Genomic DNA, 20,486 nt, shown 5'->3' with positions numbered 1-20,486 from the left:
GAAAACACTCTGAAGTTTCTAAAACTGTTTGAATGATGTCTGTGAGTATAACATATCTCATATGGCAGGCAAAAACCCGAGAAAAAAAATCCACCAGGAAGTGGGAAATCTGAGGTTTGTGGGTTTTCAACTCATCGCCTATCAAAGATACAGTGGGATATTGGTCATATTGCACTTCCTAAGGCTTCCACTAGATATCAACAGTCTTTAGAACCTTGTTTGATGCTTCTACTGTGAAGTAGGGGAGAATGAGGGCTCTTTGAGACATGGGTCTGGCAGAGTGCCATGAGCTGACAAAGCGCGTTCACGTGAGAGAGTTAGCTTGCGTTCCATTGCATTTCTGAAGACAAAGGAATTCTCTGGTTGGAACATTATTGAAGATTTATGTTAAAAACATCCTAAAGATTGATTCTATACATCGTTTGACATGTTTCTACGAACTGTAACATGACTTTTCGTCTGAACTTTCGCATGGACCTGCCCGCGGGTCGTGAGTTTGGATTGTGTACTGAACGCGCGAACATAAAGGAGGTATTTGGACATAAATGGACTTTATGGAACAAATCAAACATTTATTGTGGAACTGGGATTCCTGGGAGTGCATTCCGATGAAGATCATCAAAGGTAAGTGAATATTTATAATGCTATTCTGACATCTGTTGAATCCACAACATGGCGGATATCTTCATGGCTTGTTTTGGTCTCTGAGCGCTGTACTCAGATTATAGCACGGTGTGCTTTTTCCGTAAAGTATTTTTTTAAATCTGACACAGCGGTTGCATTAAGGAGCATTAAGGACAGGTTTATCTAAAGTTCCATGTTTAATACTTGTATCTTTTATCAATGTTTATTATGAGTATTCCTGTAAATTGATGTGGCTCTCTGCAAAATCACCGGATGTTTTGGAGGCAAAACATTACTGAACATAACGTGCCAATGTAAACTGAGATTTTTGGATATAAATATGAACTTTACCGAACAAAACATACATGTATTGTGTAACATGAAGTCCTATGAGTGTCATCTGATGAAGATCATCAAAGGTTAGTGATTCATTTTATCTCTATTTCTGCTTTTTGTGAATCCTCTCTTTGGCTGGAATAATGGCTGTGTTTTTCTGTGACTAGGTGCTGACCTAACATACTCGTTTGGTGTGCTTTCGTCGTAAAGCCTTTTTGAAATCAGACACTGTGGTGGGATTAACAACAAGTTTATCTTTAAAATGGTGTAAAATACTTGTTTGTCTGAGGAATTTTAATTATGAGATTTCTGTTGTTTTGAATTCGGCGCCCTGCAGTTTCACTGGCTGTTGTCAACATTAACGGGATCTCAGCCGTAAGAAGTTTCTGTGTTGAACCTTATGTTCCAGCCTGGTTTAAGCCTCTGTGTTATTTTATATTTTTATATCACCTTTATTTAACCAGGTGGGCCAGGTGAGAACAAGTTCTCATTTACAACTGCGACCTGGCCAAGATAAATCAAAGCAGTTCGACACAAACAACAACACAGAGTTACACATGGAATTAATAACACTGTGTTGACCCTTTGTTATTGTTTGTCATCATTGCCATCCTGCCAGCCACGCCTAGCGAGTCGTTACATAGTATACCTCATGACGAGGGAGACGATGACGTACAGCTCCAGCTCCCAGGAGGGTCTGGGGAGGGTCTCTGTGCAGGAGGCCAGCATGTGAAAAGGTAGAGAGGCGTTCAGGACAAACACAAACTCTGACCCTCCCTCCGTCACTAGCTTCAGCTCCCGGATCACTCTGGAGGACGTGAAGTCCGGTGTAAACCTGGGATAGAGACAGACAGGAAGGAGAGGCAGACAGGAAGGAGAGGCAGACAGGAAGGAGAGACAGCCAGGAAGGAGAGACAGACAGGAAGGAGATGCAGACAGCCAGTGAATAGGAGATACCAGCAACATACAGGTTACATGTGTTAAAAACCGCCACAGTATCTAAACACACAGTACACAGGCTTCTCATGTCTTCTCTTTTCCTGTGCAGGTTAACCCTAACCTAACCCTTTTCCTGTGTAGACTAGAGCTCCCCTCAGTTCCCCGTAGACTAGAGCTCCCCTCAGTTCCCCGTAGACTAGAGCTCCCCTCAGTTCCCCGTAGACTAGAGCTCCCCTCAGTTCCCCGTAGACTAGAGCTCCCCTCAGTTCCCCGTAGACTAGAGCTCCCCTCAGTTCCCCGTAGACTAGAGCTCCCCTCAGTTCCCCGTAGACTAGAGCTCCCCTCAGTTCCCCGTAGACTAGAGCTCCCCTCAGTTCCCCGTAGACTAGAGCTCCCCTCAGTTCCCCGTAGACTAGAGCTCCCCTCAGTTCCCCGTAGACTAGAGCTCCCCTCAGTTCCCCGTAGACTAGAGCTCCCCTCAGTTCCCCGTAGACTAGAGCTCCCCTCAGTTCCCGTAGACTAGAGCTCCCCTCAGTTCCCGTAGACTAGAGCTCCCCTCAGTTCCCCGTAGACTAGAGCTCCCCTCAGTTCCCGTAGACTAGAGCTCCCCTCAGTTCCCCGTAGACTAGAGCTCCCCTCAGTTCCCCGTAGACTAGAGCTCCCCTCAGTTCCCCGTAGACTAGAGCTCCCCTCAGTTCCCCGTAGACTAGAGCTCCCCTCAGTTCCCCGTAGACTAGAGCTCCCCTCAGTTCCCCGTAGACTAGAGCTCCCCTCAGTTCCCCGTAGACTAGAGCTCCCCTCAGTTTCGGTAGACTAGAGCTCCCCTCAGTTCCCCGTAGACTAGAGCTCCCCTCAGTTCCCGTAGACTAGAGCTCCCCTCAGTTCCCGTAGACTAGAGCTCCCCTCAGTTCCCCGTAGACTAGAGCTCCCCTCAGTTTCGGTAGACTAGAGCTCCCCTCAGTTTCGGTAGACTAGAGCTCCCCTCAGTTCCCGTAGACTAGAGCTCCCCTCAGTTCCCCGTAGACTAGAGCTCCCCTCAGTTCCCGTAGACTAGAGCTCCCCTCAGTTCCCCGTAGACTAGAGCTCCCCTCAGTTTCGGTAGACTAGAGCTCCCCTCAGTTCCCCGTAGACTAGAGCTCCCCTCAGTTCCCGTAGACTAGAGCTCCCCTCAGTTCCCCGTAGACTAGAGCTCCCCTCAGTTCCCCGTAAACTAGAGCTCCCCTCAGTTTCGGTAGACTAGAGCTCCCCTCAGTTCCCCGTAGACTAGAGCTCCCCTCAGTTCCCGTAGACTAGAGCTCCCCTCAGTTTCCCGTAGACTAGAGCTCCCCTCAGTTTCCCGTAGACTAGAGCTCCCCTCAGTTCCCGTAGACTAGAGCTCCCCTCAGTTCCCGTAGACTAGAGCTCCCCTCAGTTCCCGTAGACTAGAGCTCCCCTCAGTTCCCGTAGACTAGAGCTCCCCTCAGTTCCCGTAGACTAGAGCTCCCCTCAGTTCCCCGTAGACTAGAGCTCCCCTCAGTTCCCCGTAGACTAGAGCTCCCCTCAGTTCCCGTAGACTAGAGCTCCCCTCAGTTCCCGTAGACTAGAGCTCCCCTCAGTTCCCCGTAGACTAGAGCTCCCCTCAGTTCCCCGTAGACTAGAGCTCCCCTCAGTTCCCCGTAGACTAGAGCTCCCCTCAGTTCCCCGTAGACTAGAGCTCCCCTCAGTTCCCCGTAGACTAGAGCTCCCCTCAGTTCCCCGTAGACTAGAGCTCCCCTCAGTTCCCCGTAGACTAGAGCTCCCCTCAGTTCCCCGTAGACTAGAGCTCCCCTCAGTTCCCGTAGACTAGAGCTCCCCTCAGTTCCCCGTAGACTAGAGCTCCCCTCAGTTCCCCGTAGACTAGAGCTCCCCTCAGTTCCCCGTAGACTAGAGCTCCCCTCAGTTCCCGTAGACTAGAGCTCCCCTCAGTTCCCGTAGACTAGAGCTCCCCTCAGTTCCCGTAGACTAGAGCTCCCCTCAGTTCCCGTAGACTAGAGCTCCCCTCAGTTCCCGTAGACTAGAGCTCCCCTCAGTTCCCCGTAGACTAGAGCTCCCCTCAGTTCCCCGTAGACTAGAGCTCCCCTCAGTTCCCCGTAGACTAGAGCTCCCCTCAGTTCCCCGTAGACTAGAGCTCCCCTCAGTTCCCCGTAGACTAGAGCTCCCCTCAGTTCCCCGTAGACTAGAGCTCCCCTCAGTTCCCCGTAGACTAGAGCTCCCCTCAGTTCCCCGTAGACTAGAGCTCCCCTCAGTTCCCCGTAGACTAGAGCTCCCCTCAGTTCCCCGTAGACTAGAGCTCCCCTCAGTTCCCCGTAGACTAGAGCTCCCCTCAGCTATATTTCACATTATAAGACACCATCAAATTAATGTGATTCATTTGCGTTAGAAGCTATTACAGACATTTATTTACAGGAATCCATTTCTGCACAATAGAATGACGGATCCTGTCGCCACTTGGCCTCTGATGGACACTGTAACGTGTCTCATCAGTAAGTGAATGGTGAAAGAGGACTCGAATGATATGTGAGTAAGCAAAACGACTAAACAGCTGCTGTGATTTTACAAAACACTTGTCTGAACTTACAGTATCACTAAGTCTTCAGAAGCGTTTGGTTTAAGTGCAAATTGCTGACAGTTGAGAACTTTGAATCCGTATCCTTGGCAGGGCTGGCCGTTGATCTCTGCAGCGCGGATGTACAAGGGGAGCAGACCAGTGTTCTCCACCCTGAAGGTCCTTCTCAGAGTGGACCAGGGCTCTTTGGACTTGATCTCTAGAAAGGAACGATGTGTTAATAAGTCATATTTGTTTAAAATAGAGATGTGATAGTGCATTGGTAAGGCAGGGTTATGAACGTGATTGAAAACATGATTAGCAGTGGCAGCATATTCTGAAGGGATACTGTGTCTATTAGTCTGAGCCAACTCCAACAGGGAATCACACTTCCCTAGTTTTACACGGCCCTTTACACCCCCAGAGTGAATACGTGGCGGTCTTCACACCCCCAGAGTTAATATGTGGCGGTCTTCACACCCCCCCCAGAGTTAATACGTGGCGGTCTTCACACCCCCCCCAGAGTTAATACGTGGCGGTCTTCACACCCCCCCCCCCAGAGTTAATACGTGGCGGTCTTCACACCCCCCCAGAGTTAATACGTGGCGGTCTTCACACCCCCCCAGAGTGAATACGTGGCGGTCTTCACACCCCCAGAGTTAATTTCGAATAAGATTCTACCAACTCTGCACAACTCTTAAGGTAAAAACACATCCATTGTTTTTGTAAAATTTTGATGGACTACAATATCCAAATCTTCTTAGATTTTTTTCAAGCGGCTTTAAAGTTGACCCATCGGGGAACCCTTTAACGGCTATTGGAAAGCCATTCTGGTCCCACTGAAATAGAAAACTATCCCGGGGTATTCAGAAGACCGAGGACGGGTTTCCTCTATTTTTGTTACTTGGCCTTTGCTCCCTTTCATATTTCTTTTGATCCTGACAAACTCACCTTGCCGGTGACAAGAATACCCTTAACATGATGCCGCCACCACCATCCTTGAATAAAGATATCACCTAATAGCAGGAATCTTCTCAGACACAGAGTACTGATACTGTATACTGGTGTGGGGACTTCTGACTCTTTCTATGGATTCTTCAGGTGTTAGAAAAAAGTTTTGTCCAAATAAGATGTTAACTATATTTATTGAATATTATATGAATTCTATAAAAAAAAATAAAAAAAAGGCAATTTGGGTGCAATCAATTATCTTAATTTCTCAGAGATTATATTTCAACTAAACAATGCAGCAGGAATGTTAATCTGATCTGTTTTCTAAATACAGAAAGTATTTCAGAACGGTCTGAACTGTGGGTGTCATGGCTGGGCCCTGTAACTCACTCTCTGTGCAGTCCTTCAGCAAAGCCTCGGTCATTTGGAAGCGAAGGGAGCTGTCTGGTCCAGGGGGTTTCCCAGCGACCTGCAGGCTCCCCGTGGTTCCCTGGCCCTGCACCACGATCACATCTATCAGCGTCAGGTTGTTCCTGTAATACAACAACACACTGGGTCAGGTTGTTCCTGTAATACAACACACTGGGTCAGGTTGTTCCTGTAATACAACACACTGGGTCAGGTTGTTCCTGTAATACAACACACTGGGTCAGGTTGTTCCTGTAATACAACACACTGGGTCAGGTTGTTCCTGTAATACAAGACAACACACTGGGTCAGGTTGTTCCTGTAATACAACAACACACTGGGTCAGGTTGTTCCTGTAATACAACAACACACTGGGTCAGGTTGTTCCTGTAATACAACAACACACTGGGTCAGGTTGTTCCTGTAATACAACAACACACTGGGTCAGGTTGTTCCTGTAATACAACAACACACTGGGTCAGGATGTTCCTGTAATACAACAACACACTGGGTCAGGATGTTCCTGTAATACAACAACACACTGGGTCAGGATGTTCCTGTAATACAACAACACACTGGGTCAGGTTGTTCCTGTAATACAACAACACACTGGGTCAGGTTGTTCCTGTAATACAACAACACACTGGGTCAGGTTGTTCCTGTAATACAACAACACACTGGGTCAGGTTGTTCCTGTAATACAACACACTGGGTCAGGTTGTTCCTGTAATACAACACACTGGGTCAGGTTGTTCCTGTAATACAACACACTGGGTCAGGTTGTTCCTGTAATACAACACACTGGGTCAGGTTGTTCCTGTAATACAACAACACACTGGGTCAGGTTGTTCCTGTAATACAACAACACACTGGGTCAGGTTGTTCCTGTAATACAACAACACACTGGGTCAGGTTGTTCCTGTAATACAACAACACACTGGGTCAGGTTGTTCCTGTAATACAACAACACACTGGGTCAGGTTGTTCCTGTAATACAACAACACACTGGGTCAGGTTGTTCCTGTAATACAACAACACACTGGGTCAGGTTGTTCCTGTAATACAACAACACACTGGGTCAGGTTGTTCCTGTAATACAACACACTGGGTCAGGTTGTTCCTGTAATACAAGACAACACACTGGGTCAGGTTGTTCCTGTAATACAACACACTGGGTCAGGTTGTTCCTGTAATACAACACACTGGGTCAGGTTGTTCCTGTAATACAAGACAACACACTGGGTCAGGTTGTTCCTGTAATACAACACACTGGGTCAGGTTGTTCCTGTAATACAACACACTGGGCCAGGTTGTTCCTGTAATACAAGACAACACACTGGGTCAGGTTGTTCCTGTAATACAAGACAACACACTGGGTCAGGTTGTTCCTGTAATACAACAACACACTGGGTCAGGTTGTTCCTGTAATACAACACACTGGGTCAGGTTGTTCCTGTAATACAACACACTGGGTCAGGTTGTTCCTGTAATACAACACACTGGGTCAGGTTGTTCCTGTAATACAACACACTGGGTCAGGTTGTTCCTGTAATACAAGACAACACACTGGGTCAGGATGTACCTGTAATACAACACACTGGGTCAGGTTGTTCCTGTAATACAAGACACCACACTGGGTCAGGTTGTACCTGTAATACAACACACTGGGTCAGGTTGTTCCTGTAATACAACAACACACTGGGTCAGGTTGTTCCTGTAATACAAGACAACACACTGGGTCAGGTTGTTCCTGTAATACAAGACAACACACTGGGTCAGGTTGTTCCTGTAATACAAGACAACACACTGGGTCAGGATGTACCTGTAATACAAGACACCACACTGGGTCAGGTTGTACCTGTAATACAAGACACTGGGTCAGATTGTTCCTGTAATACAAGACACCACACTGGGTCAGGATGTACCTGTAATACAACACACTGGGTCAGGTTGTTCCTGTAATACAACACACTGGGTCAGGTTGTTCCTGTAATACAACACACTGGGTCAGGTTGTTCCTGTAATACAAGACACCACACTGGGTCAGGTTGTTCCTGTAATACAAGACACCACACTGGGTCAGGTTGTACCTGTAATACAACACACTGGGTCAGGTTGTTCCTGTAATACAAGACACCACACTGGGTCAGGTTGTTCCTGTAATACAACACACTGGGTCAGGTTGTTCCTGTAATACAAGACACTGGGTCAGGTTGTTCCTGTAATACAACACACTGGGTCAGGTTGTTCCTGTAATACAACACACTGGTCAGGTTGTTCCTGTAATACAACACACTGGGTCAGGTTGTTCCTGTAATACAACACACTGGGTCAGGTTGTTCCTGTAATACAACACACTGGGTCAGGTTGTACCTGTAATACAACACACTGGGTCAGGTTGTTCCTGTAATACAACAACACACTGGGTCAGGTTGTTCCTGTAATACAAGACACTGGGTCAGGTTGTTCCTGTAATACAACAACACACTGGGTCAGGTTGTTCCTGTAATACAAGACACTGGGTCAGGTTGTTCCTGTAATACAACACACTGGGTCAGGTTGTTCCTGTAATACAACAACACACTGGGTCAGGTTGTTCCTGTAATACAACAACACACTGGGTCAGGTTGTTCCTGTAATACAACAACACACTGGGTCAGGTTGTTCCTGTAATACAACACACTGGGTCAGGTTGTTCCTGTAATACAACACACTGGGTCAGGTTGTTCCTGTAATACACCACACTAGGTCAGGTTGTTCCTGTAATACAACAACACACTGGGTCAGGTTGTTCCTGTAATACAACAACACACTGGGTCAGGTTGTTCCTGTAATACAACACACTGGGTCAGGTTGTTCCTGTAATACAACACACTGGGTCTGGTTGTTCCTGTAATACAAGACACTGGGTCAGGTTGTTCCTGTAATACAACACACTGGGTCAGGTTGTTCCTGTAATACAACAACACACTGGGTCAGGTTGTTCCTGTAATACAACAACACACTGGGTCAGGTTGTTCCTGTAATACAACAACACACTGGGTCAGGTTGTTCCTGTAATACAACAACACACTGGGTCAGGTTGTTCCTGTAATACAACAACACACTGGGTCAGGTTGTTCCTGTAATACAAGACACTGGGTCAGGTTGTTCCTGTAATACAACACACTGGGTCAGGTTGTTCCTGTAATACAACACACTGGGTCAGGTTGTTCCTGTAATACAACAACACACTGGGTCAGGTTGTTCCTGTAATACAACAACACACTGGGTCAGGTTGTTCCTGTAATACAAGACACTGGGTCAGGTTGTTCCTGTAATACAACAACACACTGGGTCAGGTTGTTCCTGTAATACAAGACACTGGGTCAGGTTGTTCCTGTAATACAAGACACCACACTGGGTCAGGTTGTTCCTGTAATACAACACACTGGGTCAGGTTGTTCCTGTAATACAAGACACCACACTGGGTCAGGTTGTTCCTGTAATACAACACACTGGGTCAGGTTGTTCCTGTAATACAACACACTGGGTCAGGTTGTTCCTGTAATACAACACACTGGGTCAGGTTGTTCCTGTAATACAACACACTGGGTCAGGTTGTTCCTGTAATACAACACACTGGGTCAGGTTGTTCCTGTAATACAACACACTGGGTCAGGATGTTCCTGTAATACAACAACACACTGGGTCAGGTTGTTCCTGTAATACAACACACTGGGTCAGGATGTTCCTGTAATACAACACACTGGGTCAGGTTGTTCCTGTAATACACCACACTGGGTCAGGTTGTTCCTGTAATACACCACACTGGGTCAGGTTGTTCCTGTAATACAACACACTGGGTCAGGATGTTCCTGTAATACAACACACTGGGTCAGGTTGTTCCTATAATACACCACACTGGGTCAGGTTGTTCCTGTAATACAACACACTGGGTCAGGTTGTTCCTGTAATACAACAACACACTGGGTCAGGTTGTTCCTGTAATACAACACACTGGGTCAGGTTGTTCCTGTAATACAACACACTGGGTCAGGTTGTTCCTGTAATACAACAACACACTGGGTCAGGTTGTTCCTGTAATACAACACACTGGGTCAGGTTGTTCCTGTAATACAACACACTGGGTCAGGTTGTTCCTGTAATACAACACACTGGGTCAGGTTGTTCCTGTAATACAACACACTGGGTCAGGTTGTTCCTGTAATACAACACACTGGGTCAGGTTGTTCCTGTAATACAACACACTGGGTCAGGTTGTTCCTGTAATACAAGACACCACACTGGGTCAGGTTGTTCCTGTAATACAACACACTGGGTCAGGTAGTTCCTGTAATACAAGACACCACACTGGGTCAGGTTGTTCCTGTAATACAACACACTGGGTCAGGATGTTCCTGTAATACAACACACTGGGTCAGGATGTTCCTGTAATACAAGACACCACACTGGGTCAGGTTGTTCCTGTAATACAAGACACTGGGTCAGGTTGTTCCTGTAATACAACACACTGGGTCAGGTTGTTCCTGTAATACAACACACTGGGTCAGGTTGTTCCTGTAATACAACACACTGGGTCAGGTTGTTCCTGTAATACAACACACTGGGTCAGGTTGTTCCTGTAATACAACACACTGGGTCAGGTTGTTCCTGTAATACAAGACACCACACTGGGTCAGGTTGTACCTGTAATACAACACACTGGGTCAGGTTGTTCCTGTAATACAACACACTGGGTCAGGTTGTTCCTGTAATACAAGACACCACACTGGGTCAGGTTGTTCCTGTAATACAACACACTGGGTCAGGTTGTACCTGTAATACAACACACTGGGTCAGGTTGTTCCTGTAATACAACACACTGGGTCAGGTTGTTCCTGTAATACAAGACAACACACTGGGTCAGGTTGTTCCTGTAATACAACACACTGGGTCAGGTTGTTCCTGTAATACAACACACTGGGTCAGGTTGTTCCTGTAATACAACAACACACTGGGTCAGGTTGTTCCTGTAATACAACACACTGGGTCAGGTTGTTCCTGTAATACAACACACTGGGTCAGGTTGTTCCTGTAATACAACACACTGGGTCAGGTTGTTCCTGTAATACAACACCACACTGGGTCAGGTTGTTCCTGTAATACAACACACTGGGTCAGGTTGTTCCTGTAATACAACACACTGGGTCAGGTTGTTCCTGTAATACAAGACACTGGGTCAGGTTGTTCCTGTAATACAACAACACACTGGGTCAGGTTGTTCCTGTAATACAAGACACTGGGTCAGGTTGTTCCTGTAATACAAGACACTGGGTCAGGTTGTTCCTGTAATACAACACACTGGGTCAGGTTGTTCCTGTAATACAACACACTGGGTCAGGTTGTTCCTGTAATACAACACACTGGGTCAGGTTGTTCCTGTAATACAACACACTGGGTCAGGTTGTTCCTGTAATACAACACACTGGGTCAGGATGTTCAGCTAGATACTGTGTTGGGGGGGGGGGGGGGGGTAATACTCTGAACGTGACACAGTGTAGGGGGGGGGGTACTACTCTGAACGTGACCCAGTGTAGGGTTGGGGGGGGGGGGGGGGGGGTAATACTCTGAACGTGACACAGTGTAGGGTTGGGGGGAGGGGGGTAATACTCTGAACGTGACACAGTGTAGGGTTGGGGGGGGGGGGGTAATACTCTGAACGTGACCCAGTGTAGGGTTGGGGGGGGGGGGGGGGGTAATACTCTGAACGTGACACAGTGTAGGGTTGGGGGGGGTAATACTCTGAACGTGACCCAGTGTAGGGCCGGGGGGGGGGGGGGGGGGTAATACTCTGAACGTGACACAGTGTAGGGTTGGGGGGAGGGGGGTAATACTCTGAACGTGACACAGTGTAGGGTTGGGGGGGGGGGGGGTAATACTCTGAACGTGACCCAGTGTAGGGTTGGGGGGGGGGGGGGGGTAATACTCTGAACGTGACACAGTGTAGGGGGGGGGGGGTAATACTCTGAACGTGACACAGTGTAGGGTTGGGGGGGGGGGGGGGGTAATACTCTGAACGTGACACAGTGTAGGGGGGGGGGGGTAATACTCTGAACGTGACCCAGTGTAGGGTTGGGGGGGGGGGGGGGGTAATACTCTGAACGTGACCCAGTGTAGGGTTGGGGGGGGGGGGGGTAATACTCTGAACGTGACACAGTGTAGGGTTGGGGGGGGGGGGGGGTAATACTCTGAACGTGACTGAACGTGACACAGTGTAGGGTTGGGGGGGGGGGTAATACTCTGAACGTGACACAGTGTAGGGTTGGGGGGGGGGGTAATACTCAATGTGACACAGTGTAGGGTTGGGGGGGGGGGGGGGGGGGATACTCTGAACGTGACCCAGTGTAGGGTTGGGGGGGGGGGGGGGGTAATACTCTGAACGTGACCCAGTGTAGGGTTGGGGGGAGGGGGTAATACTCTGAACGTGACACAGTGTAGGGTTGGGGGGGGGGGGGGGTAATACTCTGAACGTGACACAGTGTAGGGTTGGGGGGGGGGTAATACTCTGAACGTGACCCAGTGTAGGGTTGGGGGGGGGGTAATACTCTGAACGTGACACAGTGTAGGGTTTGGGGGGGGGGGGGGGTAATACTCTGAACGTGACCCAGTGTAGGGTAGGGGGGGGGGTAATACTCTGAATGTGACCCAGTGTAGGGTTGGGGGGGGGGGGGTAATACTCTGAACGTGACCCAGTGTAGGGTTGGGGGGGGGTAATACTCTGAACGTGACCCAGTGTAGGGTGGGGGGGTAATACTCTGAACGTGACACAGTGTAGGGTTTGGGGGGGGGGGGTAATACTCTGAACGTGACCCAGTGTAGGGTTGGGGGGGGGGGGGGGGGGGGTACTACTCTGAACGTGACCCAGTGTAGGGTTGGGGGGGGGGGGGGTAATACTCTGAACGTGACCCAGTGTAGGGTTGGGGGGGGGGGGGGTAATACTCTGAACGTGACCCAGTGTAGGGTTGGGGGGAGGGGGTAATACTCTGAACGTGACCCAGTGTAGGGTTGGGGGGGGGGGTAATACTCTGAACGTGACACAGTGTAGGGTTGGGGGGGGGGTAATACCCTGAACGTGACCCAGTGTAGGGTTGGGGGGGGGGGTAATACTCTGAACGTGACCCAGTGTAGGGTTGGGGGGGGTACTACTCTGAACGTGACCCAGTGTAGGGTTGGGGGGGGGGGGGGGTAATACTCTGAACGTGACCCAGTGTAGGGTTGGGGGGGGGGGGGGGTACTACTCTGAACGTGACCCAGTGTAGGGTTGGGGGGGGGGGGTAATACTCTGAACGTGACCCAGTGTAGGGTTGGGGGGGAATACTCTGAACGTGACACAGTGTAGGGTTGGGGGGTAATACTCTGAACGTGACCCAGTGTAGGGTTGGGGGGGGGGGGGGGGGTAATACTCTGAACGTGACCCAGTGTAGGGTTGGGGGGGGGGGGGGGGTAATACTCTGAACGTGACACAGTGTAGGGGGGGGGGGGGGGGTAATACTCTGAACGTGACCCAGTGTAGGGTTGGGGGGGGGGGGTAATAATCTGAACGTGACACAGTGTAGGGTTGGGGGGGGTGGGGGGGTAATACTCTGAACGTGACACAGTGTAGGGTTGGGGGGGGGGGGGGGTAATACTCTGAACGTGACCCAGTGTAGGGTGGGGGGGGTAATACTCTGAACGTGACACAGTGTAGGGTTGGGGGGGGGGGTAATACTCTGAACGTGACCCAGTGTAGGGTTGGGGGGGGGGTAATACTCTGAACGTGACCCAGTGTAGGGTGGGGGGGGTAATACTCTGAACGTGACACAGTGTAGGGTGGGGGGGGGGGGGGGGGGGGGTAATACTCTGAACGTGACCCAGTGTAGGGTTGGGGGGGGGGGTAATACTCTGAACGTGACACAGTGTAGGGTTGGGGGGGGGGGGTAATACTCTGAACGTGACCCAGTGTAGGGGGGGGGGGGTAATACTCTGAACGTGACCCAGTGTAGGGTTGGGGGGTAATACTCAACACCACCGACCCACCTGACTATGAGCAGGGAGGAGACAGAGTGGTTGTTGGCAGGAGTGAACCTCAGGCTGAAGGACTTGACCTCTCCAGGCTGCAGGAGCACGTTGTAGACAAACGGTCTGGTCGAGCCCTCTACAAACCCTGAGCTTCCCTTCATTACAGACGACTGGGAGAGGACAGAGACACACAGAGAGGACAGAGACACACAGAGAGGACAGAGACACACAGAGAGGACAGAGACACAGAGCAGTCAGAGAGGACAGAGACACACAGAGAGGACAGAGACACACAGAGAGGACAGAGACACACACACAGAGAGGACAGAGACACACACACAGAGCAGTCAGAGAGGACAGAGACACACAGAGAGGACAGAGACACACAGAGAGGACAGAGACAAACAGCGTCACACATAAATACAAACTAAGGCATAGCAGTAAGACGCCAAACAAACTGCATCCGCAAATTCTTACAATTCTTCAATAAATGACTTCTAATTGGCTATGAATGTTGTTTCAGCTAGGTAACACTGGTAGTATTGTACAACAGGGTCACAGAGAACTCAATTACTATTCTGCACGACTTACTAGGTTTCTGTTGACCTGAAATTCCAGTGATTTTGTGTCGATGTTGGACAACTCTCCCAGTGGGAACCTGGAACGAGATAAGAGTCAGTGAGGGTCCTTCTTTATTTCCCCCTAAAATGTGTCTAGTACACAGCGACAGAAAGGTTGTGAGACGTGGTTGCTCAGATAGCTGTGGAAATGTTGGTATCTAATTCATGTACTGTATCAGAAGCCACACAGTGTGCACCACCGTGCAGCTAGGTACCACTTCATACCTGTCGCCTAGTTTCCCAGCAAACACGGAGGGGTTCGGGTAGAGAGCCAGAGGAAGGATCTGGACATACACTGGGACATCTGCTGGGTTCTCTAGAACAACCTCCGTCTCCTGTAAGACACACACGGATAAGAGATAGAAAAGAGAGCGAGAGACAGAGAGCGAGAGACAGAGTGAGAGACAGAGAACGAGAGACAGAGAACGAGAGACAGAGTGAGACAGAATGAGAGACAGAGCGAGAGACAGAGCGAGAGACAGAGAGCGAGTGTGCAGTGCATTCGGAAAGTATTCAGACCCCTTGACTTTTTCCACATTTTGTTACGTTACAGCATTATTCTAAAATTGAATACTCTACACACAATACCCCATAATGACAAAGTAAAAACAGGTTTTTATACATTTTTGCAAATGTATTAAAAATAAAACTGAAATATTACATAAGTATTCAGACCCTTTACTCAGTACTTTGTTGAAGCACCTTTGGCAGCGATTACAGCCTTGAGTCTTCTTGGGTATGACACTACAAGCTTGGCACACCTGTATTTGGGGAGTTTCTCCCATTCTTCTCTGCAGATCCTCTTAAGTTCTGTAGTGTTGGATGGGGAGCGTTGCTGCACAGCTATTTTCAGGTCTTTCCAGAGATGTTCGATCGGGTTCACGTCCGGGCTCTGGCCGGGCCACTCAAGGACATTCAGAGACTTCGTCTCGAAGCCACTCCTGTGTTGTCTTGGCTGTGTGCTTAGGGTTGTTGTCCTGTTGGAAGGTGAACCTTCGCCCCAGTCTGAGGTCCTCTGGAAGGTTTTCAACAAGGATCTCTCTGTACTTTGCTCCGTTTCCCTCGATCCTGACTGGTCTCACAGTCCCTGCCTCTGAAAAACATCCCCGCAGCATGATGCTGCCACCACATTGCTTCATCGTAGAGATGGTGTCAGGTTTCCTCAAGACGTGACGCTTGGCATTCAGGCCAATGAGTTCAATTTTGGTTTCATCAGACCAGATAATCTGTTTCTCATGGTCTGAGAGTCTTTAGGTGCCTTTTGGCAAACTCCAAGCGGGATGTCATGTGCTTTTTACTGAGGAGTGGCTTCCTTCTGGCCACTCTACGTAAAGGCCTGATTGGTGGAGTGCTGCAGAAATGATTGTCCTTCTGGAAGGTTCTCTCATCTCTACAGAGGAACTCTGGAGCTCTGTCAGAGTGACCATCGGGTTCTTGGTCACCTCCCTGATTGCTCAGATTGGCCGGGTTGCCAGCTCTAGGAAGAGTCTTGATGGTTCCAAACTTCTTCCATTTAAGAATGAAGGAGGCCACTGTGTTCTTGGGGAACTTCAATGCTGCAGACATTATTTTGGTACCCTTCCCCAGATCTGTGCCTCGACACAATCCTGTCTCGGAGCTCTACGGACAATTCCTTAGACCTCATGCCTTGGTTTTTGCTCTGACATTCACTGTCAACTGTGTGACCTTAAATAGACAGGTGTGTGTCTTTCCAAATCTTGTCCAATCAATTGAATTTACCACCGGTGGACTCCAATCAAGTTGTAGAAACATCTCAAGGATGATCAATGGAAACAGGATGGACCTGAGCTCAATTTTGAGTCTCATAGCAAATGGTTTGAATACTTAGGTAGATAAGGTATGTTTTTTATTTTTAATATATATAAAATAAAATAAAGAGCTATTGTGCGTAGATTGATGAGGAAAAATGTTAATTTAATCCATTATAGAATAAGTCTGTAACGTACATTTTTTGGGGGGAAAAGACTGACTACTTTCCGAAAGCACTATGTTTATATAGCATAGTGTACTCACAGAGGAGCTGTTGGTATTGGTGAGGGGAAACGTGATGTGTTGCGAGGTGTTAACCAGCGACGGCCAGGTCTGTTGAGCTGTTATCGTTGCCTGGATCGTCTTCTGAAGATCTGTGCCAACTTCAAACACCGCCTCAACTCTTTAAACAAAGACAACATCAGGACATCAGGACTACTGTCTGCACCAACACAGTACTGTCACAAAGACAACATCAGGACTACTGTCTGCACCAACACAGTACTGTTACAAAGACAACATCAGGACATCAGGACTACTGTCTGCACCAACACAGTACTGTCACAAAGACAACATCAGGACATCAGGACTACTGTCTGCACCAACACAGTACTGTGACATTTGATCAAGATAAGACAGAGTTATGTGCATCCTATAGACTGGAGAGTAGAGGTCGACCGATTAATCGGAATGGCCGATTAAATCGGGGCCGATTTCAAGTTTTCATAACAATCGGAAATCGGTATTTTTGGGTGCCGATTTGCCGATTCTTTTTTTTTTTACACCTTTATTTAATCTTTATTTAACTAGGCAAGTCAGTTAAGAACATTCTTATTTTCAATGACGGCCTTGGAATGTTCTGCCTCGGAAAGACAGATTTTTAACCTTGTCAGCTCAGGGGATCCAATCTTGCAACCTCACAGTTAACTAGTCCAATGCTCTAACACTGATTACATTGCACTCCACGAGGAGCCTACCTGTTACGCGAATGGAGTAAGCTAAGGTAAATTGCTAGCTAGCATTAAACTTATCTTATAAAAAACAATCAATCAATGACTGTCATTGCTCCAATGTGTACTTAACCATAAACATCAATGCCTTCCTTAAAATCAATACACAAGTATATATTTTTAAACCTGCATATTTAGCTAAAAGAAATCCAGGTTAGCAGGCAATATTAACCAGGTGAAATTGTGTCATTTCTCTTGCGTTCATTGCACGCAGAGTCAGGGTATATGCAACAGTTTGGGCCGCCTGGCTCTTTGCGAACTAATTTACCAGAATTTTACGTAATTATGACAACATTGAAGGTTGTGCAATGTAACAGGAATATTTAGACTCATGGATGCCACCCGTTAGATAAAATACGGAACGGAATAAACTTTTTGTTTTCGAGGTGATAGTTTCCGGATTAGTCAAAGGTATATGGTTTAGAGAGAAATAGTCGACGCGTTATAATTCCTGTAATAACTTGCGGCTGAACTTGAAAGGGGTTCCTTCGTTATTTTACCGTTCATGTCTTCCATAGAGAATGTCTTGATCTACTTCTAAGGTCTGTGTTTCGTGCAGGCTTAAACCGCCTCAACGTTTTGATACCCGTGTAAATCTCACTAGGATAAGGTAACGTTTGTCAACATATTTTCATAAATCCACTCTACAAATTTTTTTATCTTCGCTTATATTTAGCCAATATTGATCAGAGTTACCTTGTCCTATGGATATCTACACAGTTATAAAATTGGCAAGGTGGTGTAAGCCTACACGAAACACAGACCTTATTTTAAGTGAAACAAAAAATATCCTATGGAATAAATGAAGGAACCGCTTTTCAGATTTTGCTAGAAGGTGTCATGGGAATTATGACTCGCACTTTGGTCGTCAATTCTTACCATGCCCATTATTAAAATAGGATTTCCTGCATATAGAAATGACAGTTTTTGTTTTCAACATTCATCACAGGTAACTTAAACTCTATTTTTATTCAAACAGTTGAGAGTATTTGTCTCCTAAGCAGACTCTTCAGTATCATTGTCACTTCAGAGCTGTGTGTGTATTTATGTATTAAATTAAGTTAAAATAAAAGTGTTCATTGTTTATTCAGTATTGTTGCAATTGTCATTGTTACAAAAATGTGTGTGTGTATATATATATACAGTGGGGAGAACAAGTATTTGATACACTGCCGATTTTGCAGGTTTTCCTACTTACAAAGCATGTAGAGGTCTGTAATTTGTATCATAGGTACACTTCAACTGTGAGAGACGGAATCTAAAACAAAAATCCAATAAATCACATTGTATGATTTTTAAGTAATTAATTTGCATTTTATTGCATGACATAAGTATTTGATACATCAGAGAAGCAGAACTTAATATTTGGTACAGAAACCTTTGTTTGCAATTACAGAGATCATACGTTTCCTGTAGTTCTTGACCAGGTTTGCACACACTGCAGCAGGGATTTTGGCCCACTCCTCCATACAGACCTTCTCCAGATCCTTCAGGTTTCGGGGCTGTCGCTGGGCAATACGGACTTTCAGCTCCCTCCAAAGATTTTCTATTGAGTTCAGGTCTGGAGACTGGCTAGGCCACTCCAGGACCTTGAGATGCTTCTTACGGAGCCACTCCTTAGTTGCCCTGGCTGTGTGTTTTGGGTTGTTGTCATGCTGGAAGACCCAGCCACGACCCATCTTCAATGCTCTTACTGAGGGAAGGAGGTTGTTGGCCAAGATCTCGCGATACATGGCCCCATCCATCCTCCCCTCAATACGGTGCAGTCGTCCTGTCCCCTTTGCAGAAAAGCATCCCCAAAGAATTATGTTTCCACCTCCATGCTTCACGGTTGGGATGGTGTTCTTGGGGTTGTACTCATCCTTCTTCTTCCTCCAAACACGGTGAGTGGAGTTTAGACCAAAAAGCTCAATTTTTGTCTCATCAGACCACATGACCTTCTCCCATTCCTCCTTTGGATCATCCAGATGGTCATTGGCAAACTTCAGACGGGCCTAGACATGCGCTGGCTTGAGCAGGGGGACCTTGCGTGCACTGCAGGATTTTAATCCATAATGGCGTAGTGTGTTACTAATGGTTTTCTTTGAGACTGTGGTCCCAGCTCTCTTCAGGTCATTGACCAGGTCCTGCCGTGTAGTTCTGGGCTGATCCCTCACCTTCCTCATGATCATTGATGCCCCACGAGGTGAGATCTTGCATGGAGCCCCAGACCGAGGGTGATTGACCGTCATCTTGAACTTCTTCCATTTTCTAATAATTGCGCCAACAGTTGTTGACTTCTCACCAAGCTGCTTGCCTATTGTCCTGTAGCCCATCCCAGCCTTGTGCAGGTCTACAATTGTATCCCTGATGTCCTTACACAGCTCTCTGGTCTTGGCCATTGTGGAGAGGTTGGAATCTGTTTGATTGAGTGTGTGGACAGGTGTCTTTTATACAGGTAACGAGTTCAAACAGGTGCAGTTAACACAGGTAATGAGTGGAGAACAGGAGGGCTTCTTAAAGAAAAACTAACAGGTCTGTGAGAGCCGGAATTCTTACTGGTTGGTAGGTGATCAAATACTTATGTCATGCAATAAAATGCAAATTAATTATTAGAAAATCATACAATGTTATTTTCTGGATTTTTGTTTTAGATTCCGTCTCTCACAGTTGAAGTGTACCTATGATAAAAATGACAGACCTCTACATGCTTTGTAAGTAGGAAAACTTGCAAAATCGGCAGTGTATCAAATACTTGTTCTCCCCACTGTATATATATATATATATATATATATATATATCATACACACACACACATTTTTGTAATAATGATAAATATAAATAATATAAATATATATAAATAAATAGGCCGATTAATCGGTATCGGCTTTTTTTGTCCTCCAATAATCGGTACCGTCGTTGAAAAATCATAATCGGTCGACCTCTACTGGAGAGACCTATGGGCTCCCTGTTCCCTATAGACTGGAGAGACCTATGGGCTCCCTGTTCCCTATAGACTGGAGAGACCTATGGGCTCCCTGTTCCCTATAGACTGGAGAGACCTATGGGCTCCCTGTTCCCTATAGACTGGAGAGACCTATGGGCTCCCTGTTCCCTATAGACTGGAGAGACCTATGGGCTCCCTGTTCCCTATAGACTGGAGAGACCTATGGGCTCCCTGTTCCCTATAGACTGGAGAGACCTATGGGCTCCCTGTTCCCTATAGACTGGAGAGACCTATGCCTG

General features: G+C 47.4%; 1 protein-coding gene across 1 annotated transcript in view; it reads right to left on the bottom strand.

Annotated features, from left to right (window-relative positions):
• Nucleotides 1–20,486, bottom strand: part of tmem131 (transmembrane protein 131) — a 100,876-nt gene that overhangs the window by 21,735 nt on the left and 58,655 nt on the right. Inside the window, exons 22-28 of the mRNA XM_071342289.1 lie at nt 16,516–16,654; nt 14,707–14,816; nt 14,453–14,519; nt 13,880–14,031; nt 5,804–5,946; nt 4,496–4,682; nt 1,610–1,795 (exon numbers count right to left, since the gene is read on the bottom strand). Coding sequence (XP_071198390.1) covers nt 1,610–1,795; nt 4,496–4,682; nt 5,804–5,946; nt 13,880–14,031; nt 14,453–14,519; nt 14,707–14,816; nt 16,516–16,654 — 984 coding nt within the window. The remainder of the gene's footprint in view (nt 1–1,609; nt 1,796–4,495; nt 4,683–5,803; nt 5,947–13,879; nt 14,032–14,452; nt 14,520–14,706; nt 14,817–16,515; nt 16,655–20,486) is intronic.

Source organism: Salvelinus alpinus, chromosome 15 (genome assembly GCF_045679555.1).
Source record: "Salvelinus alpinus chromosome 15, SLU_Salpinus.1, whole genome shotgun sequence".
Taxonomy (NCBI): Eukaryota; Metazoa; Chordata; class Actinopteri; order Salmoniformes; family Salmonidae; genus Salvelinus; species Salvelinus alpinus.
This window is presented reverse-complemented; position numbering and strand designations above follow the sequence as displayed.